Raw genomic sequence first — 26,107 nt, 5'->3', positions numbered from 1 at the left:
AACCTGAGCCAGAGATTAATGATGAGGATGAGGATGAGGACGCACCTGAGAATGAGCCAGAAGATATGGAGTTCCAGAATACCACTGAAATATTAAGTGACAACAACCACACCCTGGAGTACCAGCTACCACCACATCAAAGATGTGCCTGCCATCTACTGAATCTTGTGGCCACATCAGACAAGCTGGAGAAGGGGGACAACGAGACTTTCAAATGCCTCTTTCGCTCTACATTTGCTAAGTGCACTGCATTATGGAACAAGGTGGGGAGGTCAAGTCGGGCAGCAGAAGTGGTGGAGAATGAGTGTGATCTGCAACTCATCCGTCCCAGCCAGACAAGATGGAATTCCACATTCATGGCAGTGGAGCGGGTTGTCCGTATTGTCAAGGAGAAAGGAGAGGAAGCCATGAGGAATATCTGTTCCGAGTTCAAAATAAAGATGTAAGTATCATTATATGTATTGAGTACGCACACACACACACACACACACACACACACGCCTCTTTTGTTCATTTATTTCTGTTACTTCATGTCATTATATTAAATGATGGACATGTTTTATGTTTTTGTAGTCTTTCTTTAAGATTATGAGCACCTGAACAAAAAATTAATAAATACTTGGCTGTAGCATGAATACATTTTTGTCCCTACTTTTGTCTCTGCCCTGCTCTACTCATTTCTTAAATTTTAGGTTGAGCGCTGCAGAACTGTCATTTCTGGAGGAGTACATCGCAGTGATGAAGCCTATGGCAGCAGCTCTCAAGATTCTCCAGGCAGAAACAAACTCTCACATGGGTTGGCTTCTCCCCGCCATCTATCATCTATCACCATCTAAGTTGGCAAAGATGGAGACTTCAGTCAAAGTGTGCCTCCCACTACTACAGGCTCTCCAACATGGCCTCAACAAGCGATTTGGGGAAATGAAGAAGGACCCCGAGCTCATTGCTGCAGCCATCCTGCTCCCGAAGTTCAAAACCAAGTGGACACACAAAGAAAGCATCATAAAGCTGGGTAAGTTTTCTTGCAGTGTATCAAATTATTAATATAAGATGTTTTAAAATGTGTCCTGGGTGGCCCTTCACATGGTGAAATTTTAACATATTGTTTTTTTTATATTTCTGAAAACTAGGAACACTCCCCTATTGTATATATGTTGTTAATATTTTGTTAATATTTTGTTAATATTTTGATATTTCTTGTATTTGCTATATTTATGTACCTATGCACCAACCACACCAAGTCACTTTCCTTGTATGTGCAAACATACTCGGCATAATAAAAGAATTCTGATTCTGATTCTGATTATTCATATATTTTTGAATGATGGCGATATCTTTCTCAGATCCAGAGTTATGAGCTTTTTAATTCTTCATGTGTCTAAAAGTACAAAATGACAAAAATGGCTTTAAAGATTCTCTTCTGAATCAGAATACTCAAAAAAAAATTGAGAGCTTTTGGCCCATTGCCAATAATTTGCGGCCGCAAATTAGAGTAATTTATTAGAGTAATTTATTAACCAGGTACTTTTTTACTTTTACTTGAGTAGGTTTCTCAAATGGTAATTTTCACTTTTACTTGAGTCAGTTTTTATGGGAGTACTTTCCCCGCCAGGTGGGCGGAAAAGTCTTGGATGTGCAGAACCGGGTAGCGGTCCGGTGTCGACACGTTGTTGAGACAGCGGTAATCGCCACACGGGCACCACCCACTGTTGGGCTTTGGGGCGATGTGGAGGGGTGAAGCCCACGGGCTGTTGGAGCGGCGAATGATGCCGAGGCGCTCCATAGTCTCGAACTCCATCCTGGCGATGGCGAGCTTGGCCGGGTCGAGGCGCCGGGCCCGGACGTAGACCGGGGGTCCGGTGTTGGCGATGTGGTGTTCCACCCTGTGCTTGGCGGTGGATGACGAGAAGGTGGGCTGCGTGAGGTCCGGGAACTCAACGAGAAGACGGAGAAACTCGTCCGCGGCGGACAGCATGCTAGACAGTCTGATGGAGTCTGCTCCGCTGAGTGTACACGCGTATGAACTGAAGGTGACAGCGTCGATCAAGCGGCGGTGTTTGACATCCACCAGCAGTCCATAGGCACATAGGAAATCCGCGCCGAGGAGGGAGACGGACACTTTCGCCGTGACAAAGTCCCAGTCAAACCGCTGTCCGCCGAAACACAGCGCCACGTACCTCGGCCGACGCTCAGGGCCACTACTGAGCGCCGGCCACGCCGAAGCTGCATGGCTTCGGCACCGCTTGGCTGTGGGTCCAAACTTTGCGTGGTAAAAACACAGGCCGGGGTCCTACCGCCGACGAGGAGCTGTTGCTACGGCGGCGACCGTTGTGCCTCCAGGCAGTGGTGAAAGAGCTGGGGCAGGAAGCAGCGTGGCCGCGCAGTGTTGTTGACCAGCCAGGAAAAATGTATCAGCCTCCTCGGCCAGAGCATGGCAGTCAGTGATGGCGGTGTTGGCCAGGGCAGCCCGTATCTGGGAAGGCAGCTGTCGCAGGAACAGGTGGACGAAGAGGAAATCGGGTTTGTGCCCACCCAGGAGATTCAGCATCCTGTCCATGAGCTCAGACGGCTTGCTGTCACAGAGGCCTTGCAGAGAGAAGAGCCGGCTAGCCCGCTCGGCGTTCGAAAGTTCAAAAGCTCTCAACAGGTGGGTTTGAGTGTCTCATATTTATCCTGCAGCGGGGGAGTTTTGAGGAGGTTCACCACTCAGGATGCAGTCGAACTCCCGAGGGCCGACACCACGTAAAAGTATCTTGTGGCGTCTGCAGATGGAAGCGCGAACTGTGCTTCCATCTGGGTGAACCAGGCCGAGGCAGACGATTCCCAGAACTCCGGTAGTTTGAGGGAAAGTCGCCATGTTCTTGAAGAGCTGTCACTGGAAACGTCCAGCAGACAAACGTCGGGGTCACCAGTGTAGAAGTTGCAGGAAAGTGAAACAGACGACTTCTCTTGTTGACTACACCAACTCGTGTGTCATTTATTTTGCGCTCAAAAACCAACATACGTCGAGCTGACGTCAGACTCAGAACCAGACTTTCTTAACGGGACAGTGTCTCCTTAACCCTGAGAAGCACACAATATAACTGTGTGTGTTAAACATACCCAAACCACAGATTATGGTGAATAATGTCTATAGAGTCCGCCACAACACATTGTTTAAGTGGTAAAACATATACTCACATTGATTTTTCTTGGCTTTTAAAAGTAATCTCTGTCTGTAATTCTATAATAGTATACAGTAATTCATTTAGTTTGGGAAGTTGGCAGTGGCAATGATTGGGAGCTGGGGATGGATAGGTAGGGGAGGTTCTATTGAAAAAGAATAGCTCGGAGCAGCTCATTTAAAAAAAACGGAAGAAATGAACGTGAACTAGGTCATTTTTTGGGACAGTGAACTTAGTTCAAAATTCAAAATTGTGAACTATGAACGTGAACTAGTTCATTTTAATCTGTGTGAAGTGAACTTTGAGCTAGCTCTTGTGAAGTGTGAACTTGCACAACACTGGCTACAGTAGCCTCCTAGCAAACAGCCAGAACAGTCATGCTACCTGCAAACAATATATCAGCTAGCATAGAGACAACCAAAAGCTAACAAGCCAACAACATTCAGGGCAGGACAGAAGCCACAATTATCTATGCAAGAGGACACATTCTCCCAAAACTATGAAAATTATTTAGGTCTGATGAAACCAATTTAGAACAGTTAGGCAGTGCTATGGGGCCGTTTTTCTTCAGCGGAAGCAAGGGCTTGTGTGCCCTCTGGAACAAAGTTCAAGCTACAGATCTTCCAACATGCCAGTGATCCAAAGGACACAACCAAATCAACCAAGGAATGGCTGAATAAAGAAAAATCAGTACCAAGCCAGACCAACCGGACCAAGGAATGGCCTGGATTTCAATCCTGTGGAAAATCTATCAGATTCTATTTGATGTGATTTTATCATTGAAAATCTGTGGGATGACATAGAGAGGAGTATGCATAGGAGGAACTTTATGAACATTGAAAATTGAGTGAGCTTGAACAAAAAAAAATCCAGATGTGCTAATTTGGTAGAGACTTGGAGACTTATCCATATAGACTTACTGCTGTTGTCAAAGCAAAAGGTGCTTCTATTAAGAATTAATTAAAGGATATGCACACTCATGCAATCAAGGTATTTTGATTTTCCATTTTTAATACATTGTCAGAAATTAGTAGCCTTTTGTTTTTACTGTAATGTTGCTGGTTATTATATCCCAATGAAAGTGAAAATGTGTCAAAAAAAGTTAAAGAATGTGTATATTTTTGATATCCACTTTATATCTTACAAAGTAAAACCTGTACTTGACAGCTGTGAATATCTTATTCAATAGGAGTCTATAATAAAACAAAATATGATTATCCTTACAATGTCTGCAGATACCAGTTAAAGACAATTCTGTTTAAATTGGAAAAAAGATTACCAAACAAATGGGCCACTTCAAAATATAAGCAAGGGTTTAAAATCATGGTGTTAGTGAAAAGAGCATGGAAATCAGTTTAGACAATGCTACATTATGGGTTTGCCTTCATAAATGTCACACTCACACATCAAATACACCTACAAGAGCTCATTAGAAGGTCCAGTATACATTTCTTGTTTACGGCAATTAACTTAAATTGTAGTACAATAGGATTGAGTTTTGCTTTGTTTAAAACGTAATAAAGCTTCCCCTCATTAAGATGATGATGAGGGAAAACAATATTATTTTCATTAGAAAATAAAATACGTCTATGAAATCAAAATATATAGTCATGGAAAAGTAATCCAAACAAATTATAAATACATGCAACACTACACCCACTGTAAAGTAGTTAGTGCTCCTATGAATCTTATCCTCTGGCATGGACTCAAAAATTTATAGGCACTACGCTTGCCAAAAAAAGGATTACCAGTTATGGTTGCAATGTTGAATGCACCTTGACATGATTTATTTATAGATTTATTTTCTTTAATGTGTCAAGTCAAATTAATTGATATCAAAGTATGTATGGGAACAAATTAAAAAATAAAATAGTATGGTCAAATTAAAATATTTATTTGCAATACTTGCAAATGTATTCAATATAATATCTGAAATTGAGTTTAGAGATGTTGGTAAATCTCATGTATTGTAATCAGTGCACAATTTATATTGTATGATTGCATGCTATGAATGTAACTGTTTAATCTGTTGGATTTAAGCATGATAACTGATTGACATACATTAGAGTGGCAATTAAGTGTTCACTTATAATACATGAAATATATAGGCAGCAAACTCTTTCTAATCTTGTATAATATGAGACATTTAAATGGTACATTATTTTGCACTACAAGATGGGTGCCAGTGCAGAGTCAAATGCAAATCAAAATGCATAAGAGCCTTTTGAAGACATGCCCCTATTTAGTTTCTGCTTGGCCTGCAGAACAACCTCAATATAAGGAGGGTCATGATGGGACGGACAGACTACAGGGGATTTCAGAAACTAACTGGTGGTAAGTGAGACTGATGCTTCAGCTGTCATTCATAATGAAGAAGTTGTATTAGAGATGTTTAGTGCTTGACTCAAGTGTTTGATTAATAACCAGTTTAATGTTTATTTAGATAATGGCATGATAATGTGAGATGAGAAAACACATCAGTGTGAAGAAAGAATTTTGCAAATCAGTAAGCTATGAGTCGAGGGTAAAAATTGGGTTGTGTGACTATAAATTCAGCAAATGTAAATGAGTGAGAATATACTAATCTGTATTTCATTATAATATACTGTAGTAATCTGTAATTTCTATACTATCTGTATCATTTAAAACTCAAAGTATAACTCAAAAATGTCACAAAACCTTCTTCATTCATTTAGGGGTGACGGTTGTGAAAAGTTCCTCTGTGATTGGGTAGTAGGAAAAGGTAAGAGTTATATTTTCTCTATTTAAACTACAGAATGTAAAGAATTATTCTTGCATGCAGTGCTCAGTCTCCAAAGCAAACAATCCACATCAGTTGAGAGACAAATCTAATTTCTATTTGTCTATCTACAGAAAGCTGCCACCATGAGTACGGACGCGGAGATGGCCGTTTATGGCAAGGCCGCCATTTACCTTCGTAAACCAGAGAAAGAGAGGATTGAGGCTCAAAATAAACCCTTTGATGCCAAAAGTGCTGCATATGTGGCCGATACTAAGGAGCTGTACCTTAAATGTACAATCCTGAAGAAAGATGGTGGCAAAGTCACCGTCAAAGTCCTTGACAACCAGGAGGTAGGTTGAAGTTTCACAGAACTCACGACAGTCCAACTTGCAGTTGGAATTTCAACACTAACATTGTGTTTCAATATTTCAGGAGAGGACAGTTAAGGAGGAAGATGTCACCCCTATGAACCCTCCCAAGTATGACAAAATTGAGGACATGGCCATGATGACCCATCTCAATGAAGCCTCTGTGCTGTATAACCTCAAAGAGCGTTATGCAGCATGGATGATCTACGTAAGATATTCTGCCTATGGAGTAAAGTATAATATTGTGCATGGACTCATATATAACATACTGTAAGTGCTCACATCTCTCTCATCCCCTTCAGACCTACTCTGGGCTGTTCTGTGCCACTGTGAACCCCTACAAGTGGCTCCCAGTGTACGATTCTGAGGTTGTAAGTGCTTACAGAGGCAAAAAGCGTATGGAGGCCCCACCCCACATCTTCTCTGTCTCTGACAATGCCTACCAAAACATGCTTACTGGTATGTCCTTGTCAAGAAAATTGATAAATTATCAATAAACTGGGTTTATGTTACATAGATGAGAAATATATTTCTTAATTTTTCCTTTTACAGATAGGGAGAACCAGTCTGTCTTGATCACGTAAGTTTTATATCTATTGCACCTCTATAACACCAATATAATCCAATTCATTGAGTAAATTTGTCTGATTCTACATGTCTATGCCCAGTGGAGAATCTGGTGCTGGAAAGACTGTGAACACTAAGCGTGTCATCCAGTACTTTGCAACAATCTCAGTGGGTGGAGGAGAAAAGAAGAAGGAGCAAGCAGGAAAGATACAGGTATATTATCATGAATGTTTTCTAAAAACACTGAAAACACTTCTGAGAAATAAAGAAAAAGTGGAAATTTACCACTGAAATCAATATTAATATAAAAAATGGATTATAGGGCTCACTGGAGGATCAGATTATTGCAGCCAACCCCTTGCTAGAGGCCTATGGTAATGCCAAGACTGTGAGGAATGACAACTCCTCTCGCTTTGTAAGTATGGAAGGATTTCAAACTGAGAAATATCTTGCATTATATATTGCCTATGCAGATATGTTAAAAAATGTGGTATTCCAAACAGGGTAAATTCATCAGAATCCATTTCGGCACAACTGGTAAACTGTCTAGTGCTGATATTGAGACATGTAAGTATCAACTTCACATAGTAAATGAAATGACTGCCATTATCAGTGGTGTAGATTTTGAATCATGAACAATGCTTATAGATCTGCTGGAGAAGTCCAGAGTGACGTTCCAGCTTCCTGATGAGAGAGGCTACCACATCTTCTACCAGATGATGACCAACCACAAACCGGAGCTGATTGGTAAGCTAAATAACTGTGATACAATGTTAAAACAACCCATATTGTTCACATAGTCCATAACCACTAATCCCTTTAAACATTTTTTGATCTCCAGAAATGACGCTCATCACCACCAACCCCTATGACTTCCCCATGTGCAGTCAGGGTCAGATCACTGTGGCCAGCATTGATGACAAAGAGGAGTTGGTTGCCACTGATGTGAGGGATCTGCGCTTTCATTTTCTTCATCTATTATACATTCAATATGCCATCACAATTAATCTGTAAAACGTATTTTCCATACAGACCTTTACTCAATGTCAATGCCTTTTTTGAATACAGACCGCTATTGATATTCTGGGCTTCACCAATGATGAAAAGATGGGCATCTACAAGTTTACCGGTGCTGTGCTCCACCATGGTAGCATGAAGTTCAAGCAGAAGCAGCGTGAAGAGCAGGCTGAGCCAGACGGCACAGAGGGTGAGTATTAACTTGAGTTAAAAAACCTCTGGCATGAAATTAATACAATTAGTATTTTCTATAATGTCACATTTTACAATCACTTATATATGTAGTAAATGTATTTTTGTGACATTTTCAGATGCTGACAAGGTTGCTTACCTGCTGGGTCTGAACTCAGCTGACATGCTGAAGGCTCTGTGCTACCCCAGAGTGAAGGTCGGAAATGAGTTTGTCACCAAAGGACAGACCGTACCCCAGGTGAGCATGATTGTTCTGTTGTTTAATTAATTTTATACATATCTCATAATTAAGTCAAGAGCAGTAGTTCAAGAGTGCATGAATGTGGTTACGCTGCAATTTCAGGTAAATGACTGTGAATACCATGAACAAGTGCTTTATTAGTACATCTAAAGCAGTTACAAAAGACAGGGGAGGAGTATGGATGAATATTTTTGCTCAGGAAATATACTTGACTTGAGTTTCAGGTACTGTCCTTACAGATTTCCAGTTGCAAATTTCCACTTTTTATGCCATTCTATTTTTGTTTTTGTTTGATCAATATGACTTCTATGAAACTGAAGTGAAAGTAAGATCTTGAATGGAAGGCTACACGATTGCTACAAAATTCAGCAGAGAGAAGTTTGCAAATTCCTCATGAGGCTGAAGTATGTATAAAGTATTTCAAATGGAGTGGAGGCATTTCATGAATTACATTCATCTGGAATAGTTTGTAACTGAATGTCCTCTGTTAGCTGGACTGTACTGCATGTGTTGGTTGCCCTGTCATTAGTTCTATTTCAGTTAAAATTGTACTGCTAGATGTGATGTAATATTTGTCCTGTAGCAAGAAAATCAAGTAAATCCAATGTCTAAATTTCAGTTGATGGATCTCTACTTTATTAAATCTATGGATTCTAATGATATTGATTCAATTCAAAATTTTCTTCAGGTCATGAACTCAGTGAGTGCCCTGGCTAAGTCCATCTATGAGAGGATGTTCTTGTGGATGGTGGTCCGTATCAACCAAATGCTAGACACCAAGCAGGCGAGGCAATTCTTCATTGGTGTGCTGGACATTGCTGGTTTTGAAATCTTTGATGTAAGTATGCATTCATGGTAATACATTGACTAGATAATAGAAAAAAATGGATTTTTAACCGTGTTTGTGTTACATTTGGTTAATCCTTTGTCCACTGACAGTACAACAGCATGGAGCAGCTGTGCATCAACTTCACCAATGAGAAACTGCAACAGTTCTTCAACCACCACATGTTTGTCCTGGAGCAAGAGGAGTACAAGAAGGAGGGCATCATCTGGCAGTTCATTGACTTCGGCATGGACTTGGCTGCCTGCATTGAGCTTATTGAAAAGGTATGAATAATGTTGTGACTATGTAATTATTGTTTGCAGCTACAACAGGGCCTTTTCATGATGTATCTCTCTGCACCTTTTATACAGCCCATGGGTATCTTCTCCATCCTTGAAGAGGAGTGCATGTTCCCCAAGGCTTCAGACACAACCTTCAAGAACAAACTGTATGACCAGCATCTTGGTAAAAACAAAGCATTTGAGAAGCCAAAGCCCGCCAAAGGCAAGGCTGAGGCCCACTTCTCCCTGGTGCACTATGCTGGAACTGTGGACTACAATATCTGTGGCTGGCTGGACAAGAACAAGGATCCCCTGAACGAGTCTGTTATACAGCTGTACCAGAAGTCCTCAGTTAAGCTGCTGCCTGTCCTGTATCCCCCTGTTGTTGAAGGTACATTATTACTTTATAACTCTGATTAGGATCATGGAAATTTGAAATTTGTAACTCAATGGGGCTCATTCATAAAACTTACCAGCAGGTTTAGCGTGACGTTGGGGGCAGATACCGTCACGGTAGGGTGTTTTCTCATTCATAAATGTGAAATACCGGGGCGTTATTAGCGTTATTATTTTCCCCATACTTCCACCCCTTTTGATCATTTACATATTGTTAAAGTGATTCATAAAAGCACACTGCGCTGCAAAAAATACCTCCTGATCTAGTCAGACAGTATATTGTAGAAATGAATTAAAATGTTTAATCATTAAAAAAGTAGATAGATAGATAGATAGATAGATAGATAGATAGATAGATAGATAGATAGATAGATAGATAGATAGATAGATAGATAGATAGATAGATAAATAGATAGATAAAGTTCCAGGTCATTAATTATCATTGGAAACAAGGAAATGTTTAATAAATATGACTCATACACTGGCTTTGCAATTATTAATTACCGCTCTGATTGCGGTTATAAAAGCCAGTTTCTGATAGCTTATGTTTCAGTTTATCATGACACAAAAGAGAAGATGACCATACACACATCCCATAAACTTCTAATCAGGTGCTGGAGTGTACTAGAGCTGAGTAAGACAAAGAGAACGCTGCTCACTGCTGCCAATGCTCCCATATATTTATTTATCTTACAGCATTTCGATAGGTCTACATCAGGTCAAGATCACCACCTATGGTCAATTTATAATTTCAGTAAGTGACATCATAAGCAATAGGAGTGACTGAGGAGGGTGACACCTGCCCATTGCACTGACACACAGGTGGATAGGTGTTATATATGTAAAGCTTAATTAACATGTTGGTTTTGATTGGCTGTCTCCCGGCCTGCAGCTGTGGATAACACAGCGGTGATGTGGCTCCGTCACAGCGGTGGTGAATTTATGAATTAGGCAAAATTACCGGGTCGCAGATTTTGCACGCCACTATTCTGTTACCGCAGAGTTTTGTGAATGAGCCCAATAATGTGATGTTTTTGTCTTTGGGATGAACAATATGTCTACTGAAAAAAGTCAGTTAAATGATCCCAGTTGTTTCTAGCTTGATCATGACCAAATAACATTGAACCTATCAGCTAATGATATTAACAAATCAACAATTCAACAGAATCTGGCGGTGCTAAAAAGGGAGGCAAGAAGAAGGGTGGTTCCATGCAGACTGTGTCCTCACAGTTCAGGGTAAAGTTTAAGAACAACCTAAACTGCCTGGTTAGAATTAAGCTCAAATAAAATCAAAAATATTTTATGCTTTTCATGAAGAATGTTTGATTTTATCGTGTACCTACAGGAGAACTTGGGCAAGCTTATGACCAACTTGAGAAGCACTCATCCTCACTTTGTACGTTGCCTGATTCCCAATGAGTCAAAGACTCCAGGTACTGTACATTGACAACTAACAAATGTTCTTATTATTGTCTGTATAGGTTGCTTTAGTAATTTAAACTTAGTTGTAGGGAGTCTTTACTTTCTCACAATAATTATGAAATGATGACTTCTTTTCAGGTTTGATGGAAAACTTCCTGGTTATCCACCAGTTGAGGTGTAACGGTGTGCTGGAGGGTATCAGAATCTGCAGGAAAGGTTTCCCCAGCAGAATCCTCTATGGTGACTTCAAGCAGAGGTATTACCCAATTTACCACAGAGTTTTCAGGACTTTGAAAAGAAGGTGCCAAATCTGATAATTAACTCTTTTCCAATAGATACAAAGTACTGAATGCCAGCGTCATCCCTGAGGGACAATTCATTGACAACAAGAAGGCCTCTGAGAAGCTGCTTGGATCAATTGATGTGGATCACGAAGAGTATAAATTTGGACACACCAAGGTGAGCATTCAGTAAGAAAACAACTAAACTCTGTTCCACAGTTGAAAGTATTTTGCCTAAAATATTTTTATATTCTCATCAGGTGTTCTTCAAAGCTGGTCTGCTGGGTACCCTTGAGGAGATGCGAGATGAGAAGCTTGCTTCTCTGGTCTCCATGACTCAGGCTCTCTGCCGTGCTTACCTCATGAGGAAGGAGTTTGTGAAGATGATGGAAAGGAGGCATGTGAAAATTTTAACCATATATTTAGGTTGAATGCAGTGCCAAAATATCTTTGTGCATAATAGTCATTTCCTTTCATAGGGAAGCCATCTACACCGTCCAGTACAACGTCCGCTCATTCATGAATGTTAAACACTGGCCATGGATGAAGGTGTACTACAAGATCAAGCCTCTTCTGCAGAGTGCCGAAACTGAGAAGGAGCTGGCGAACATGAAGGAAAATTATGAGAAGATGAAAACAGACCTGGCCACGGCCCTGGCTAAGAAGAAGGAACTGGAGGAGAAGATGGTGTCTCTTCTGCAGGAGAAGAATGATCTGCAGCTGCAAGTGGCATCTGTGAGTAAATGTTAACAGAAAGTTTGATGATTTCTCACATCTTTTCCAGAACAAATGTTGATATGTTCCCTTTTTCACTTTTGTTCTTAACTAGGAATCAGAGAATCTGTCAGATGCTGAGGAGAGATGTGAGGGACTTATCAAGAGTAAGATTCAGCTGGAGGCAAAACTCAAAGAGACAAGTGAGAGACTGGAGGATGAGGAGGAAATCAATGCTGAGCTAACTGCCAAGAAGAGGAAACTGGAGGATGAATGCTCTGAACTCAAGAAGGACATTGATGACCTGGAGCTTACCTTAGCCAAAGTGGAGAAGGAGAAGCATGCCACTGAGAACAAGGTTAATGAATATTCACTTTAACTACTGTATCATCCAATTTTTGAATAATTACCTGATTATGACAATTTGTTTTTACATATTCAGGTGAAGAACCTGACTGAAGAGATGGCCTCTCAAGATGAGAGCATTGCTAAGCTGACCAAGGAGAAGAAAGCCCTCCAAGAAGCACATCAGCAGACTCTTGATGACCTGCAGGCAGAGGAAGACAAAGTCAACACTCTGACCAAGGCCAAGACCAAGCTTGAGCAGCAAGTGGATGATGTGAGTTCATGAAAATGGTATTTGCTATTCAGTGAGAATATAGACTTGCTGTTAATCTTTTGGAATTACAAACATGTGTTATTTTGCAGCTTGAAGGTTCTCTGGAGCAAGAGAAGAAGCTTCGCATGGACCTTGAGAGAGCCAAGAGGAAGCTTGAGGGTGATTTGAAACTGGCCCAGGAATCCATCATGGATCTTGAGAATGACAAGCAGCAGTCTGAGGAGAAAATCAAGAAGTAATTTGGACATAATTTGAAAATTGTATGTACAAAATATGTTATTGCAACTCATTTCTTATCATTATGTTATTTACTCAACAGGAAGGACTTTGAGACAAGCCAGCTTCTTAGTAAGATTGAAGATGAACAATCTTTGGGTGCTCAGCTACAGAAGAAGATTAAAGAGCTCCAGGTGTGCAATGTTTAATTTTAAAACTATCTCAAACTTATCATTGAATATGTATGCAGTGTATGAGTTTCATACATTAACTTTATCAATATTTATTAACTTTCAAGGCTCGTATTGAGGAACTGGAGGAAGAAATTGAAGCTGAGCGTGCTGCTCGCGCCAAGGTTGAGAAGCAGCGAGCTGACCTCTCCAGGGAACTTGAAGAGATCAGTGAGAGACTTGAGGAGGCTGGTGGAGCCACTGCTGCTCAGATTGAGATGAACAAGAAGCGCGAGGCAGAGTTCCAGAAGCTGCGTCGTGACCTTGAGGAGTCCACCCTACAGCATGAAGCCACCGCTGCTGCTCTCCGCAAGAAGCAGGCCGACAGTGTTGCAGAGCTGGGAGAACAGATCGACAACCTCCAGCGTGTCAAGCAGAAGCTTGAGAAGGAGAAGAGTGAATACAAGATGGAAATTGATGACTTGTCCAGCAACATGGAAGCTGTTGCAAAGGCCAAGGTATAATATTATTTTGTACATGCACACTTGAGAAAAAACGTGTATTAGTGAAAGAATTAATGAACCTCTCTAATGTTGATGAACAGGGAAATCTTGAGAAGATGTGCCGCACCCTTGAGGACCAGCATAGTGAACTTAAGGCAAAGAATGATGAGAATGTTCGCCAGATAAATGACATCAGCGCTCAGAGAGCAAGACTGCTGACGGAGAATGGCAAGTCTTATTTTCAAAGTGCAGTTTTGTTTTCATAAAAAATGTCAATGTACTTTTGAACTCAATCCATAATTACAATCAATCTATAATTGGAAACCATTTATTGAAAAGTTAATGCTGGGCCCACCATATATTTGTATATATTGCATATATTTCTAGGAAAATGACTAAAATCTTTAAAAAATAAATTTCCAACTAGGTGAGTTTGGTCGTCAGCTTGAGGAGAAAGAAGCCCTCGTCTCCCAGCTGACCAGAGGCAAGCAAGCCTTCACACAGCAGATTGAGGAGCTGAAGAGGCAAATCGAGGAGGAAGTTAAGGTGAGGAACATTTTCAAAGATTTTTTAAGTATTGTATGTTCATTTGTTAAATGTTTTTTGTTTTAATAATGTTTTGCAGGCCAAGAATGCCCTTGCCCACGGTGTGCAATCAGCCCGTCATGACTGTGATCTTCTGAGGGAGCAGTTTGAGGAGGAGCAGGAGGCAAAGGCTGAGCTGCAACGTGGAATGTCCAAGGCCAACAGTGAAGTGGCCCAGTGGAGGAGCAAGTATGAAACTGATGCCATCCAGCGCACTGAGGAGCTTGAGGAGTCAAAGTAAGTCAATGAAGATTTTGTTTTTCCTAACAGTTTCTACAAAATACTTTTTGCAATAGTATACATTATTGATTACACTGGCAAATGCTTGACAGGAAAAAGCTTGCCCAGCGCCTTCAGGAAGCTGAGGAGCAGATTGAGGCTGTGAATTCCAAGTGTGCCTCTCTGGAGAAGACCAAACAGAGGCTCCAGGGTGAGGTGGAGGACCTCATGATTGATGTGGAGAGAGCCAATGCTTTGGCTGCCAACCTTGACAAGAAGCAGAGGAACTTTGATAAGGTATTATCACTGATTACTGACACTGATTACTGTACAATGCCACAGCCACTGGAATTTTAGCCTCCAAAATTGGGTAGCATTGTTCATTTCTTTTAAATTGTTATGCAGGTTCTGGCAGAATGGAAGCAGAAATATGAGGAGGGTCAGGCAGAGCTTGAGGGAGCTCAGAAAGAGGCTCGTTCTCTCAGCACTGAACTGTTCAAGATGAAAAACTCTTATGAGGAAGCTCTGGATCAGCTGGAGACCCTGAAACGCGAGAACAAGAACCTGCAACGTGAGTTCTCTTCCAATAATATTTGCAATAGTAATTTGAAATATGGACTATGATTTTTAATACACTGTTTATCGGTTAGAATGACATACATAGCCTTCATTCTTTGATTTATAAATATTAAACATATACAACCTTCTGCAGAGGAAATCTCAGACCTGACTGAACAGATTGGTGAGACTGGAAAAAGCATCCATGAGCTGGAGAAGTCCAAGAAGCAGACAGAGACAGAGAAGGCAGAGATCCAGTCAGCTCTTGAGGAAGCTGAGGTAAAATTTCTTCTATAGAGTTTAACATTTTAATTGTTAATTTGTGTATTTGTTTTCTACAAGAAATTTAAATAGTTTATCAAACAATGGAAGATTGTCCAATTGAATATTCAAAAGGTAGGAAGGGCTCTATTTTAATATTTTTTAAATCATTAGGGAACACTGGAACATGAAGAATCCAAGATTCTGCGTGTCCAGCTGGAGCTCAACCAGGTTAAAGGTGAGGTTGACAGAAAGCTGGCAGAGAAAGATGAGGAGATGGAGCAGATCAAGAGGAACAGCCAGAGGGTGACTGACTCCATGCAGAGCACTCTGGACTCTGAGGTCAGGAGCAGGAATGATGCCCTGAGAATCAAGAAGAAGATGGAGGGAGACCTGAATGAGATGGAGATTCAGCTCAGTCATGCTAACCGCCAGGCTGCTGAGGCCCAGAAGCAGCTGAGGAATGTCCAGGGACAACTGAAGGTACATCACATGACAACTGTGCAGGTCATTCTATGTGTAGCAACATTCTGATCTTTTCCTATTTCAACAATCTTAACATTAGGATGCCCAGTTGCACCTTGATGATGCTCTCAGAGCACAGGAAGACCTCAAAGAGCAGGCTGCCATGGTGGACCGTAGGAACGGTCTCATGGTGGCTGAAATTGAAGAGCTGAGGGCTGCACTGGAACAGACAGAGAGAGGCCGCAAAGTGGCTGAGCAAGAGCTGGTGGATGCTAGTGAGCGTGTTGGATTGCTGCACTCTCAGGTAAACAAAATAATTTCTTCACTAATGCTATAATCAATGCATTTTTAAATAATATGTGTATATCATTATAGTCATTGGTATTTTTCCCTCTCTCCTCTTAGAATACAAGCCTTCTGAACACAAAGAAGAAGCTGGAGACTGACCTGGTCCAGGTCCAGGGTGAAGTAGATGACAGTGTTCAGGAAGCGAGGAATGCAGAGGAGAAGGCCAAGAAAGCCATCACTGATGTGGGTTTGAATCTTATGTTATAGTATCTTCATGTTATCTCATACATCTGGAAGAACATACATTTTGTATGACATTCCTGATTAACATTAAAAAAAAATTCTAGGCTGCTATGATGGCTGAGGAGCTGAAGAAGGAGCAGGACACTAGTTCTCACCTGGAGAGGATGAAGAAGAACCTGGAGGTCACTGTCAAGGACCTGCAGCACCGCCTGGATGAGGCTGAGAACTTGGCCATGAAGGGTGGCAAGAAGCAACTCCAGAAACTGGAGTCCAGGGTAAGATAAATGTTACACAGATTACAGCAAATGACATTACAAAATAAGAAGAACGAGTTTCATAGTGTATAATTTATTTCTGAAGGTGCGTGAGCTGGAGACAGAGGTTGAAGCTGAACAGAGACGTGGAGGAGACGCTGTTAAAGGTGTCCGTAAATATGAGAGGAGAGTGAAGGAACTCACATACCAGGTAAACCAAGCTTACTTTTGAGATGGTGTTCCTATTGACTAAATTACCATATTAGACAATATGCTAATTATTAATGGTCATTCATGTTCGTGTATTTACATTAGACTGAAGAGGACAAGAAGAATGTCACCCGCCTGCAGGATTTGGTAGACAAGCTGCAACTGAAGGTGAAGGCCTACAAGAGACAGTCTGAGGAAGCGGTAAGTTTAAATAATGTATAATGCAAACTATTCTATCTATTTGCAAACGTTTTCTCAATTTTTATTCTACTTTTAGAAGTTGCAATGAGAATATATGATGGTTTCACAGGAGGAACAGGCCAACACTCACCTGTCAAAGTGCAGAAAGATTCAGCATGAGTTGGAGGAGGCTGAAGAGCGAGCTGATATTGCTGAGTCCCAGGTCAACAAGCTGAGAGCTAAGAGCCGTGACTCTGGCAAGGTAAATACACATCTTTCAACAGTGCATGTTAATTCATTGAATATTAATACTTTGAACTTTGGGTTTAGTCTAAAAATATGGGTTTTTTCACAGGGAAAAGAAGCAGCTGAATGAGTTCATAAGTTCAAGCATCACAAGAAGTCATAAAATATGACAACATTGTTGATTGCATACAATAAATGTTTCCACAAATATTTGTCTTCTATTTATTCATTGCTTCATTCCATTAACAAAGCAAGCAATCAAAGTATTGGACTTAGGTAGAAGGTGCTATTCTATATCAGGAGTGATAGTCAGTGACAGAGGGCCCCAATTGTAGTTCAAACTCAGTCACACATCCACTATAACTGACATATGGGTTTGAAGTTTTAAATTAATATGGGGATACATTCTTCAACTGTGACTTGCAACAGTAACTTGCAAGGAACTAGAGTTTTATTTTTGTGGCCACTACTTTTGCTCTCTAGGCTATAGTAAGGTTGGTTTTCTGTTTGGCTGTGTGGTCCCTAATTAAATGTACCTCATCAGTTAACACATGGTTTAATTATGGTGGCCCTGCAATCATACTAAACCCTTTTCTAGCCCACTACTTTCATTGACATCCTTTCATCGAAAGAGAGATTCACTACTTGCCCAGCAGCATGGCGACACAAGTCACACACATTAAGGCCATATATCACTATATTACACTCAGAACCATGACCAAAGTAAGCAAGCTACTATTACTGTCCATCCTACCCATCATGCTTTTGCCAGTTATACAATGAAGAATCTCGCTGTTTCAGGTTATTCCTGGTTAAATTTGTGGATTTGGATGGACTTGCATTCTGGGAGAGCAAAGGAAATCCAGTCTCCCGGTCAATCCTTGTAGGTTGGGAACTCTAGATTCATGTGATCAGTAATAATGACAATAACAATAATAATAATAATAATAAACTTTATTTGTATAGCACCTTTCTAGAAACAGAGTTTACAAAGTGCTTTACAGGAAACAAGAGAAACAACTCAAAAAAGAAAGACAGACAGTAATACAGAAGACAGTTGCACAAAAGACAGACAGTAATAGAAAAGCACAGGGCAAAAACACAAGATTTAAAAACAGGATAAAACAATTGCACAAATTTTGCCAGTCTAATTTCTTCTGACAGGCTGTTCCACAGTGTCGTGGGTCTAATGGCAAATGCTCGGTCACCTTTACTTTTCAGTCTAGACTGGGGAGCAGCCAGCAGAGCTCTGCCCGACTTCAGGCTGCGCCCTGTCTCATTTGGGGTTAACCGATCTGAAATCTAGGTAGGCGGCAGGCCTAGACGAGCTTTAAAAGTGATTAGAAGAATCTTTAAATCAATTCTAAAATGATAGGTAGCCAGTGGAGGGAAGCAAGGATTGGAGTGATGTGATCTCTATGTTTGGCACCTGTTAAAACCCTGGCAGCTGCATTCTTTAGGAGCTGGAGGCGTGAGAGGGACTTTTGACTGAGGGAGGAGTAGAGGGAGTTGCAGTAGTCATGACGGGAGAAGATGAAGGCATGAATGATCTTCTCTAGGTAAGGAGAATATAAGAATGGTTTGATTTTGGATATATTTCTCAGTTGAAACAAACAGGACTACCCTCTTCACCTGCTTTGAAGAGGGTGTGAAATTGATGTGAAGCTGCTAAAGAAAAATAAATTTAGGGGATACAAATATTGTCACAACACACAAACTACAGCCCCAATAATTACTATGTAGTTGATTCAAAATCTCTCTAACACAGTCTCAACAAAAATTGGACATTATAACCTTCTGAAAGGTAGTATTTATTGAAGGGCTGTTGTCTTTTTATTCAGGTTTTCTTATTTTTCGCCACAACGCCAGCTGATTACAAGACTGGAGTTACCAGACTGGTGCAAAAACAGAACTTGAAATTGTACATCTCATCAATAACCAATAACTACCTTCCATTCATTTGGCATTAGAAGTGTAATGTTCGTAGTGACAAGAGTCCCTGATCAACAAAGTAGGCTACTTTTCAACTTTTGCCTAGTTACAAAGATGTGTCCGCAAACTTAGCCAGAGGATCTAACCTTAGCTAGCGCTAGATTAGCTAGCTGTTGGCGGCACTAGCCCCTAACCTTGAACATAGTAATGTTGTCCTATAGGCTTCGGGTAAAGTTAGCCAATTTAATGAAATCCGTAGGAGACAAGGTGCTTGTTTTGGACGACAGTTGAGGTACAACCGACTCTGGCTGCACATTTTTTCTGCCCCAATTGCTAGCTTTTCTTGTTGTGGCCAACAGGCTTCATCCTATTCACAGGCCCACATCAAACTCCGTCTCCTCGGGACTGGAGTAAAGTTGATACCCGATGCTAATCAGACTGAGCTACCATAAACTACCAACGTTGAATATTCAAAGGTAAAAAGGTAGCACACACACAGATCTTCAGGACAAAGTTGACTAATCTCAATTTCACCAATTTATTCTGGCCATGTCAACAAACATGCTAACGTTTCGGCCTAGTGGCCTTCATCAGAGCATACCATAAACCAGTGGTCTTCAACCGGGGGTCCGCGACCCCTAGGGGGTCCGCGAAGGTACTGCAGGGGGTCCGCCAATTTTCGTCAAAATAATTTATGTGAAAAATTTAAAAATGTATTTTAGACAAAAATAATAATATTGAGCAAACTCCAAGTATTAATAGGCAATAATAAGATACTTTTGACAAAAACGATTTACAAAATGAATGATTCCCATGCAACCACTGTGCGTGATGCAGAGCCTACACGTGACCAACCGCCATTGAAAAAATTAGCTGGCTTGCTAGCAAGCTAAGTGTTGGCTAAAACGCAGTTCGGTGCTAAAATAATTAATAACTAGCCTACTACTAGGTTAATATGTGAAGTAGAATGGATCGCTTTGTAACAGTAACTAGGCCTCGAGCTCGGGATCCTACCATTATTCCTTCCACCTTGTCCGAGACCACAGGTGAACCTGCCCCAGCGGCAGAGGGTAAACACAAAAGAGAGAAGTCCCGGAAATATTCAGAAACCTACCTAAAGTTTGGATTTACCTTCAAAGAAACCGAAGGGATTGAATTGCCGGTGTGTGTTTGTTCAGCGACGCTCTCAAACAAAAGCATGAAGCCATCAAAGCTGCAGCTACACTTGGAGAAGAATCACGGCCACTTGCAAGATAAAACACTGGAATACTTTCAGGCTCGTCTGAACTCTCTCCAATACCAACAGACAATGATGAGAAAATCAGCGAAAGTTGGAGAGTTTGCTTTGAAAGCCTCATATCAAGTTGCTCTTCGCATTGCTCAGTGTAAAAAAACATATACAATTGCAGAAGATTTGATATTGCCCACGGCCAGTGATATGTGCAAGACAATGTTTGGGAATGATGAATATGTAAATAAACTGAAGACTATCCCGTTGTCAGACACAACGATTGCTCGGCGAATTGGTGAAATGGCATTTGATGTGAGGGTGCAATTAATCAAGAAACTAAAATTGGCGGAGGCGTTTGCATTACAGTTGGATGAATCTGTGGACATGTCCAAAGACGCACAGCTCTTGGCATTTGTGCGTTTTGTTGACCAAAACGAAATGTGTGAGGAATTTTTGTTTTGTAAGAAGCTTCCTGAACGCACAAGTTCTGAAATTTTCAAATTGATTGATGACTTTTTCAGAGAAAATGACATAATCTGGGCAAAATGTGTTGTACTGATGATTTGTACTGACGATGCGCAAGCTATGACTGGTCAAAAAAGTGGACTGATTGCGCTTGTCAAAAAAGTGGCCCCACAAGTTCTGTGGACTCATTGCATGTTACACAGAGAATCTCTCGCTGCCAAAGAAATGAGTGCTGAATTTGCTGACGTTATGGACACTGTTGTGAAGGCTGTCAATTTTATTAAGAAGAGTGCCTTGCAAACGCGTCTCGTTGCTTCTCTCTGCCATGCTACGGGAGAGGAACACAATGCGCTCCTTTACCATTCTGAGGTCAGATGGCTTTCTCGTGGATCAGTATTGGCACGCGTGTTCGAGTTACGCACAGCTATCCACGAGTTTTTAGTTGGTCAAAACCGCGTGGAGCTGGCTGCGGATTTCAATGACAATGTCTGGGTCACTAAACTGGCATATCTGGCAGACGTTTTCTCAGAGTTGAACAGACTGAACAGTTCTATGCAGGGCCGCAATAAAAATGCCATTCAGCTGTATGACAAGATGGAAGGCTTTCTGAAGAAAACAAAAAGATGGAGAGAGCGAATCAGGGGAGGTAACATTTCCATGTTTCCATCAATGGAGGAGTTGGCTGATTCTGCGGTGCTCTCGCCTGACGTGAAACGCGCAATTGTTGGACACTTGGAGGCACTCGAAAGTCAATTTGAAAAATACTTTTCTGAGGCTGAGTCCTGGAGAAGGGACAAGACATGGATACAGTTTCCATTCAAACACAATGCATTGGACGGCTCAAATTTGACAGCCTCTGAGGAAGATCAGCTGATCGACCTATCCACAGACAGTATGCACAAGAATGTGTATGAGTCAAGGCCTCTCATCCAGTCCTGGATCTATTGCCAGAAAGCCTTCTACCAGCTGACAGCAAAGGCAATGGTGAGCCTTTTGCAGCAACTTATCTTTGTGAAAGTGGATTTTCCTCCCTCACCTACCTGAAGAGTAAATACCGTTCAAGACTGCAGCCTGAGGATGATATGATGCTCTGCCTGACAACCTCCATCTCCCCCAGAATAGACAAGCTGTGCCACTCACCAGGGTCAGTCATCTCACTGAGGTAGGCCTGTGTCATCCTGAAGCTAAAGTTAAGCTAAATGTTTCATTGTATAAAAAAAAAAAAAAAGTGTAAGCCTCAATCTATAATAATCATAATAATAATAATAATCATCATAAATAATAATAATTATGTATAAACGTTTTAGCAACCGTAAGCATAATAACTGAGTATATAAATAGGTTAATAAGGGATTATAAATATTTTATTATAGGCCAGGCTTAAAATGCAACACAATTTTTTTTTTTTTAATCTAGGGGGTCCCTGCTCTGTTTCTCTATCGACCAAGGGGTCCTTGGGCTGAAAAAGGTTGAAGACCCCTGCATAAACTACCTTATCCATTTCTCTTTCTCTGGCTACGTTAGCGGACACATCTCTCTACACAAGACAACTGATGCAGCAAAACAAACAAGGAACAATGTCACAAGCAAGCTAATGGTACATAACTTTACACACGTTAGCAAAGCGCAACACTTTGAATAAACTGTAAAGATTACCACAAAGTGGTGACACTTACCGATTCCACGCTTGCAGCTAGGTCATGTACACTCGGAATCGATCCATCTTTCAGGAGAAGTTTTGTTGCAAATGACCCTCGTTTGCAAAGCAGTCTGACACAAAGTGATTAGCGCACACATACAAATTTGGACTAACTGTAGCCAGAATGTTATTGTTAAAAATACATTTCAACCACTTTTTATCTTCGGATGCTGGGAATGAATGTAATGATATATGTTCATCCTTGCAGCCAACAATGGAACATTTGGCGTGTTTAGCTCTTGCCTTCAACAACTTCCAGGGTCAGCTGAGTCTCTAACCACGAGGTGAACAATGGCTAACAAAGTAGAAAGGTGCAGGTCACAGGGAGGTCTTGTGTGCAGAAATCTCCACTCTCTTGGCCAAGAAGGCAATCAGGGAGGTGGGGAAAGACAACCAGCAGGCTGGGTTCTACTCCCGTTACTTTCTCATGCCCAAAAAGGATGGGAGGCTGAGACCAATTTTGGATTTGAGGGGGCTCAACAAATGTCTGCGCCCCTGAAGTGCAAAATGCTGAAGGTGCCAAGGGTCAAACAAGCCATCCTCCAAGGACATTGGTTTGCTATGATCGACCTCGAGGATGCCTATTTTCAGATCCCAATTTGGGAGGGGCACCGGCGCTACCTCAGGTTCACCTTCAACGGCAGGACCTTCGAGTTCTGTGTCCTCCCATTCGGCATTTCGTTAGCCCCTTGCACCCTTGCAGCGGCAGGGCCTAAGGTTTTCTCAGTTATTTGGACGACTGGCTAGTGTGTGCTCGGTCAGAGGAGCAGTGTCACCAAGACGTGGCTTGGCTCATAGGTCACATTCAGGACCTGGGCCTGCGCCTCAACATGAAAAAGAGCAGGCTCCAGCCTTCCCAATCAGCAGAGTTCCTGGGTATGTGGTTGGATGCCAGGACAGCAACTTTATCTTTGACTCCAGTGAGGCAGGTGTCCTTCACGGCCTGCTTCTCTCAATTCCACTTAGGGGCCAGAGTTACTTGGAGACTGTGCCTCCGCCTTCTGGGCTTAATGGCGGCCACAGTACAGGTGGTTCCTCTGGCTCTTCACTGCCCATCTTTCAGCGGAGACTAAAGACACATCTCTTCAGGTTACACCTGGACCTAGAGCATGGTGTGAGACAAGGCAGGTCGACCCTCTCTTCTGTACGTCCCACGCAGTTCTGCAGTTCCTACAGGAGCTGCTGCAAGCGGGGAAATCTCTTTCGACCCTTAGGGGCATGGCAGCGGCTATTAAGGCGGGATTGGCCCCAACTGTAGGAAACCAGCTGTCCCGCCATGGGATCTAGAGCGGGTTTTGAGTACTTTGCGGCATGGTCCCTTTGAGCCACTTGAAACAGTGGGCTTTAAGTGACTGTCACTCAAAGTTGCATTTTTGCTGGCCATGACATCAGCCAAAAGAGTGGGGGAGCTGCATGCTCTCTCTGTGCATGAGAGCTGCTGCCGCTTCCTGCCTGAGGATGCGGGGGTGGTGCTACACCCTAACCCTGCTTTCCTCCCCAAAGTACTTTCTGAGTTCCATGTCAGCCCGTCAGTCAAGCTGTGCCCCTTCCGCTCTCTTCAAGTAGGTGAGGGAGGGGTCAGTGGACAGTCACCACTGTGCCTAGTTAGGGCCTTGAAGGGACAGAGGCACACAGGAAGACAGACCAGCTGTTTGTCTGTTTCAAACCGAAATGCCTCGGGCAGCCAGTCTCTAAGTCTAGACTTTCCCACTGGATTGTGGATGCGATCCAGCAAGCACACAAAGAGACGGACATGCCAGCCTCAGTGGGGGTGCATGCGCATTCCACACGGGGCGTGGTGACCTCTTGAGCCTTATAGTGAGGTGCCCCATCCATGTTTGCGAGATTCTACAGCATGAATGTGGCAGCCAGCACCTCGTTTGGTGAACGGGTTAGGCACTGCCCAGTAGAACAACTCACGTGTTACCATTCCCCCAGGATGGTAGAGCCCCCTTTCAACAGGGCCCTGTCTAGGGGTGAAGTCACGTTATCCTTTTTCAGTTAGCTTAGCATCTGGCTGGCTAACTTGAGCGGCCTCGCCACGCCTTTGTGGCTGGTCTTTGCGCCTGCCGGGGTCAGTCAAGCCTGGGTAGTGTCTGGCGCCTAGGCCCTGGGCATCACAGCACGGCGTCTGGCAGTGTCTGTAGCCAAGGGGTGTGTAAATAGTATAGACTGTAAATAGTTTGGGGCTGGTTCACACAGGACACGTAGCGGCCAAGTACCGTTGTTCACACAAGAAGCGTATTTCTCCACTCCCGCCAGCAGCTCTCCTGCTCTACAAGAGGAGAAAAACCCGCGGAAACAGCTGTAGGCTTCTTACATTGTGCTCCTCTGTCCTTGTAGAAACAATGCTGACAGCTCACTGTACTTTTCCACATTAGGGATGAACTTTATCCATCTTGTCGTGACTTGTGATCAGGCAATAGGAAAGCCTAGGGGACCTAGATCTCTCTCTCTCTCTCTCTCTCTCTCTCTATCTCTCTCTCTCTCTTTAAATAATGACATATAGGCCTAAATAAATTAAGTAGCCTGAAGAACGGAATGTCCACAACATCCAATACTGTGGAACACTTTACTGAACTGTTTGGTGTGGCATATTTACATGTTACTCTCACATGTCTCCAGCTAGCATGAACTCAGGTTGTATCCTTCCTCTTACAGAACATGCACTCTACCCTAACACAGTGTAAGCTCGCCCCCTACTGGACCATTTGTTAGTAACAGATACCATTCTTCTACATCAGTATCAAACAAGGCAAGAAAACGTAGTATTCTTCTTACTAGGTAAGTATCATCAATATTACTTAACAGGGTCATCATGCTAGGATACCACATATCCTTGTTTACTTTTGTGGCAATTCAATAACAGACACAATTTTCAAAAGACAAGTGATAATTCAAAACCAGATAGATCATCATCCTACAATGTGTTGCATTTAAAACTTGCATCAGTGCAGATGGATTAATCAACAACAGTGAAGACCCTGGTAAGTTGATCATTTAATATATTTGTGCGTCTGTGGTGATATAATGGAGATATGACCATCTTTAGTGTATTTCTATGGTGTTTTCCTGTGAAATACGCGCCACGGCACGCAGAGAAAATAGACCAGACGCCGAAACTGGCGCTCCAGATCACGAGCCGCGAGCTCCGCTCCGCGCCGCGCTGCGGCCAGTGTGAACGACCTGATCCATTAACATGGGCACTGAAAGGAAGCGGCCTCCGCTTCGGGGCCGTTATGTGGCCATTAGGCGTCGTGTGAAACCAGGCGTCTTGTTCTTCAGTAGAAGCAAGGGCTCTTGTGCCTTTTGACATCAACTTTATATCTTACAAAGTAAAAGCTGTGCTTGACAGCTGTGAATGTCTTATTCAATAGGGATTTTTAATTAAACAAAATATGATTATCCTTACAATGTCCCAAGACAATTCTGTTTAAATTGGAAAAAAGATTGCCTCACCAATGGGCCACTTGAAAATATAAACAAGGATTTAAAATCATGGTGTGAGTGAAGAGATCATGGAAATCAGTTGAGACAATGCTACATTATGG

The 26,107-nt window shown here is 42.1% G+C and overlaps 1 protein-coding gene across 1 annotated transcript; it reads left to right on the top strand.

Moving 5' to 3' along the window:
• The first annotated feature begins 6,050 nt into the window (after positions 1-6,050).
• LOC139912156 (myosin heavy chain, fast skeletal muscle-like) lies at positions 6,051-17,359 on the top strand. The gene is made up of 39 exons (XM_078286509.1): positions 6,051-6,257; positions 6,340-6,483; positions 6,578-6,734; positions 6,828-6,855; positions 6,944-7,055; positions 7,165-7,257; positions 7,346-7,409; positions 7,491-7,589; positions 7,684-7,787; positions 7,911-8,049; positions 8,171-8,289; positions 8,981-9,130; positions 9,232-9,402; positions 9,490-9,790; positions 10,952-11,031; positions 11,141-11,228; positions 11,356-11,473; positions 11,553-11,676; positions 11,759-11,895; positions 11,978-12,233; positions 12,328-12,570; positions 12,655-12,831; positions 12,921-13,066; positions 13,151-13,241; positions 13,346-13,735; positions 13,822-13,948; positions 14,148-14,266; positions 14,346-14,542; positions 14,638-14,821; positions 14,930-15,095; positions 15,237-15,361; positions 15,518-15,826; positions 15,909-16,112; positions 16,214-16,339; positions 16,444-16,614; positions 16,700-16,804; positions 16,909-17,004; positions 17,114-17,245; positions 17,339-17,359. The coding sequence occupies exons 1-39, from the start codon at positions 6,051-6,053 to the stop codon at positions 17,357-17,359; spliced, it is 5,820 nt and encodes a 1,939-aa protein (XP_078142635.1).
• Positions 17,360-26,107: the final 8,748 nt, after the last annotated feature.

The sequence above is a fragment of the Centroberyx gerrardi genome, chromosome 2 (genome assembly GCF_048128805.1).
Source record: "Centroberyx gerrardi isolate f3 chromosome 2, fCenGer3.hap1.cur.20231027, whole genome shotgun sequence".
Taxonomy (NCBI): Eukaryota; Metazoa; Chordata; class Actinopteri; order Beryciformes; family Berycidae; genus Centroberyx; species Centroberyx gerrardi.
Note: the sequence above shows the minus strand (reverse complement) of the source record. Positions and strands in the feature narration are given on the sequence as shown.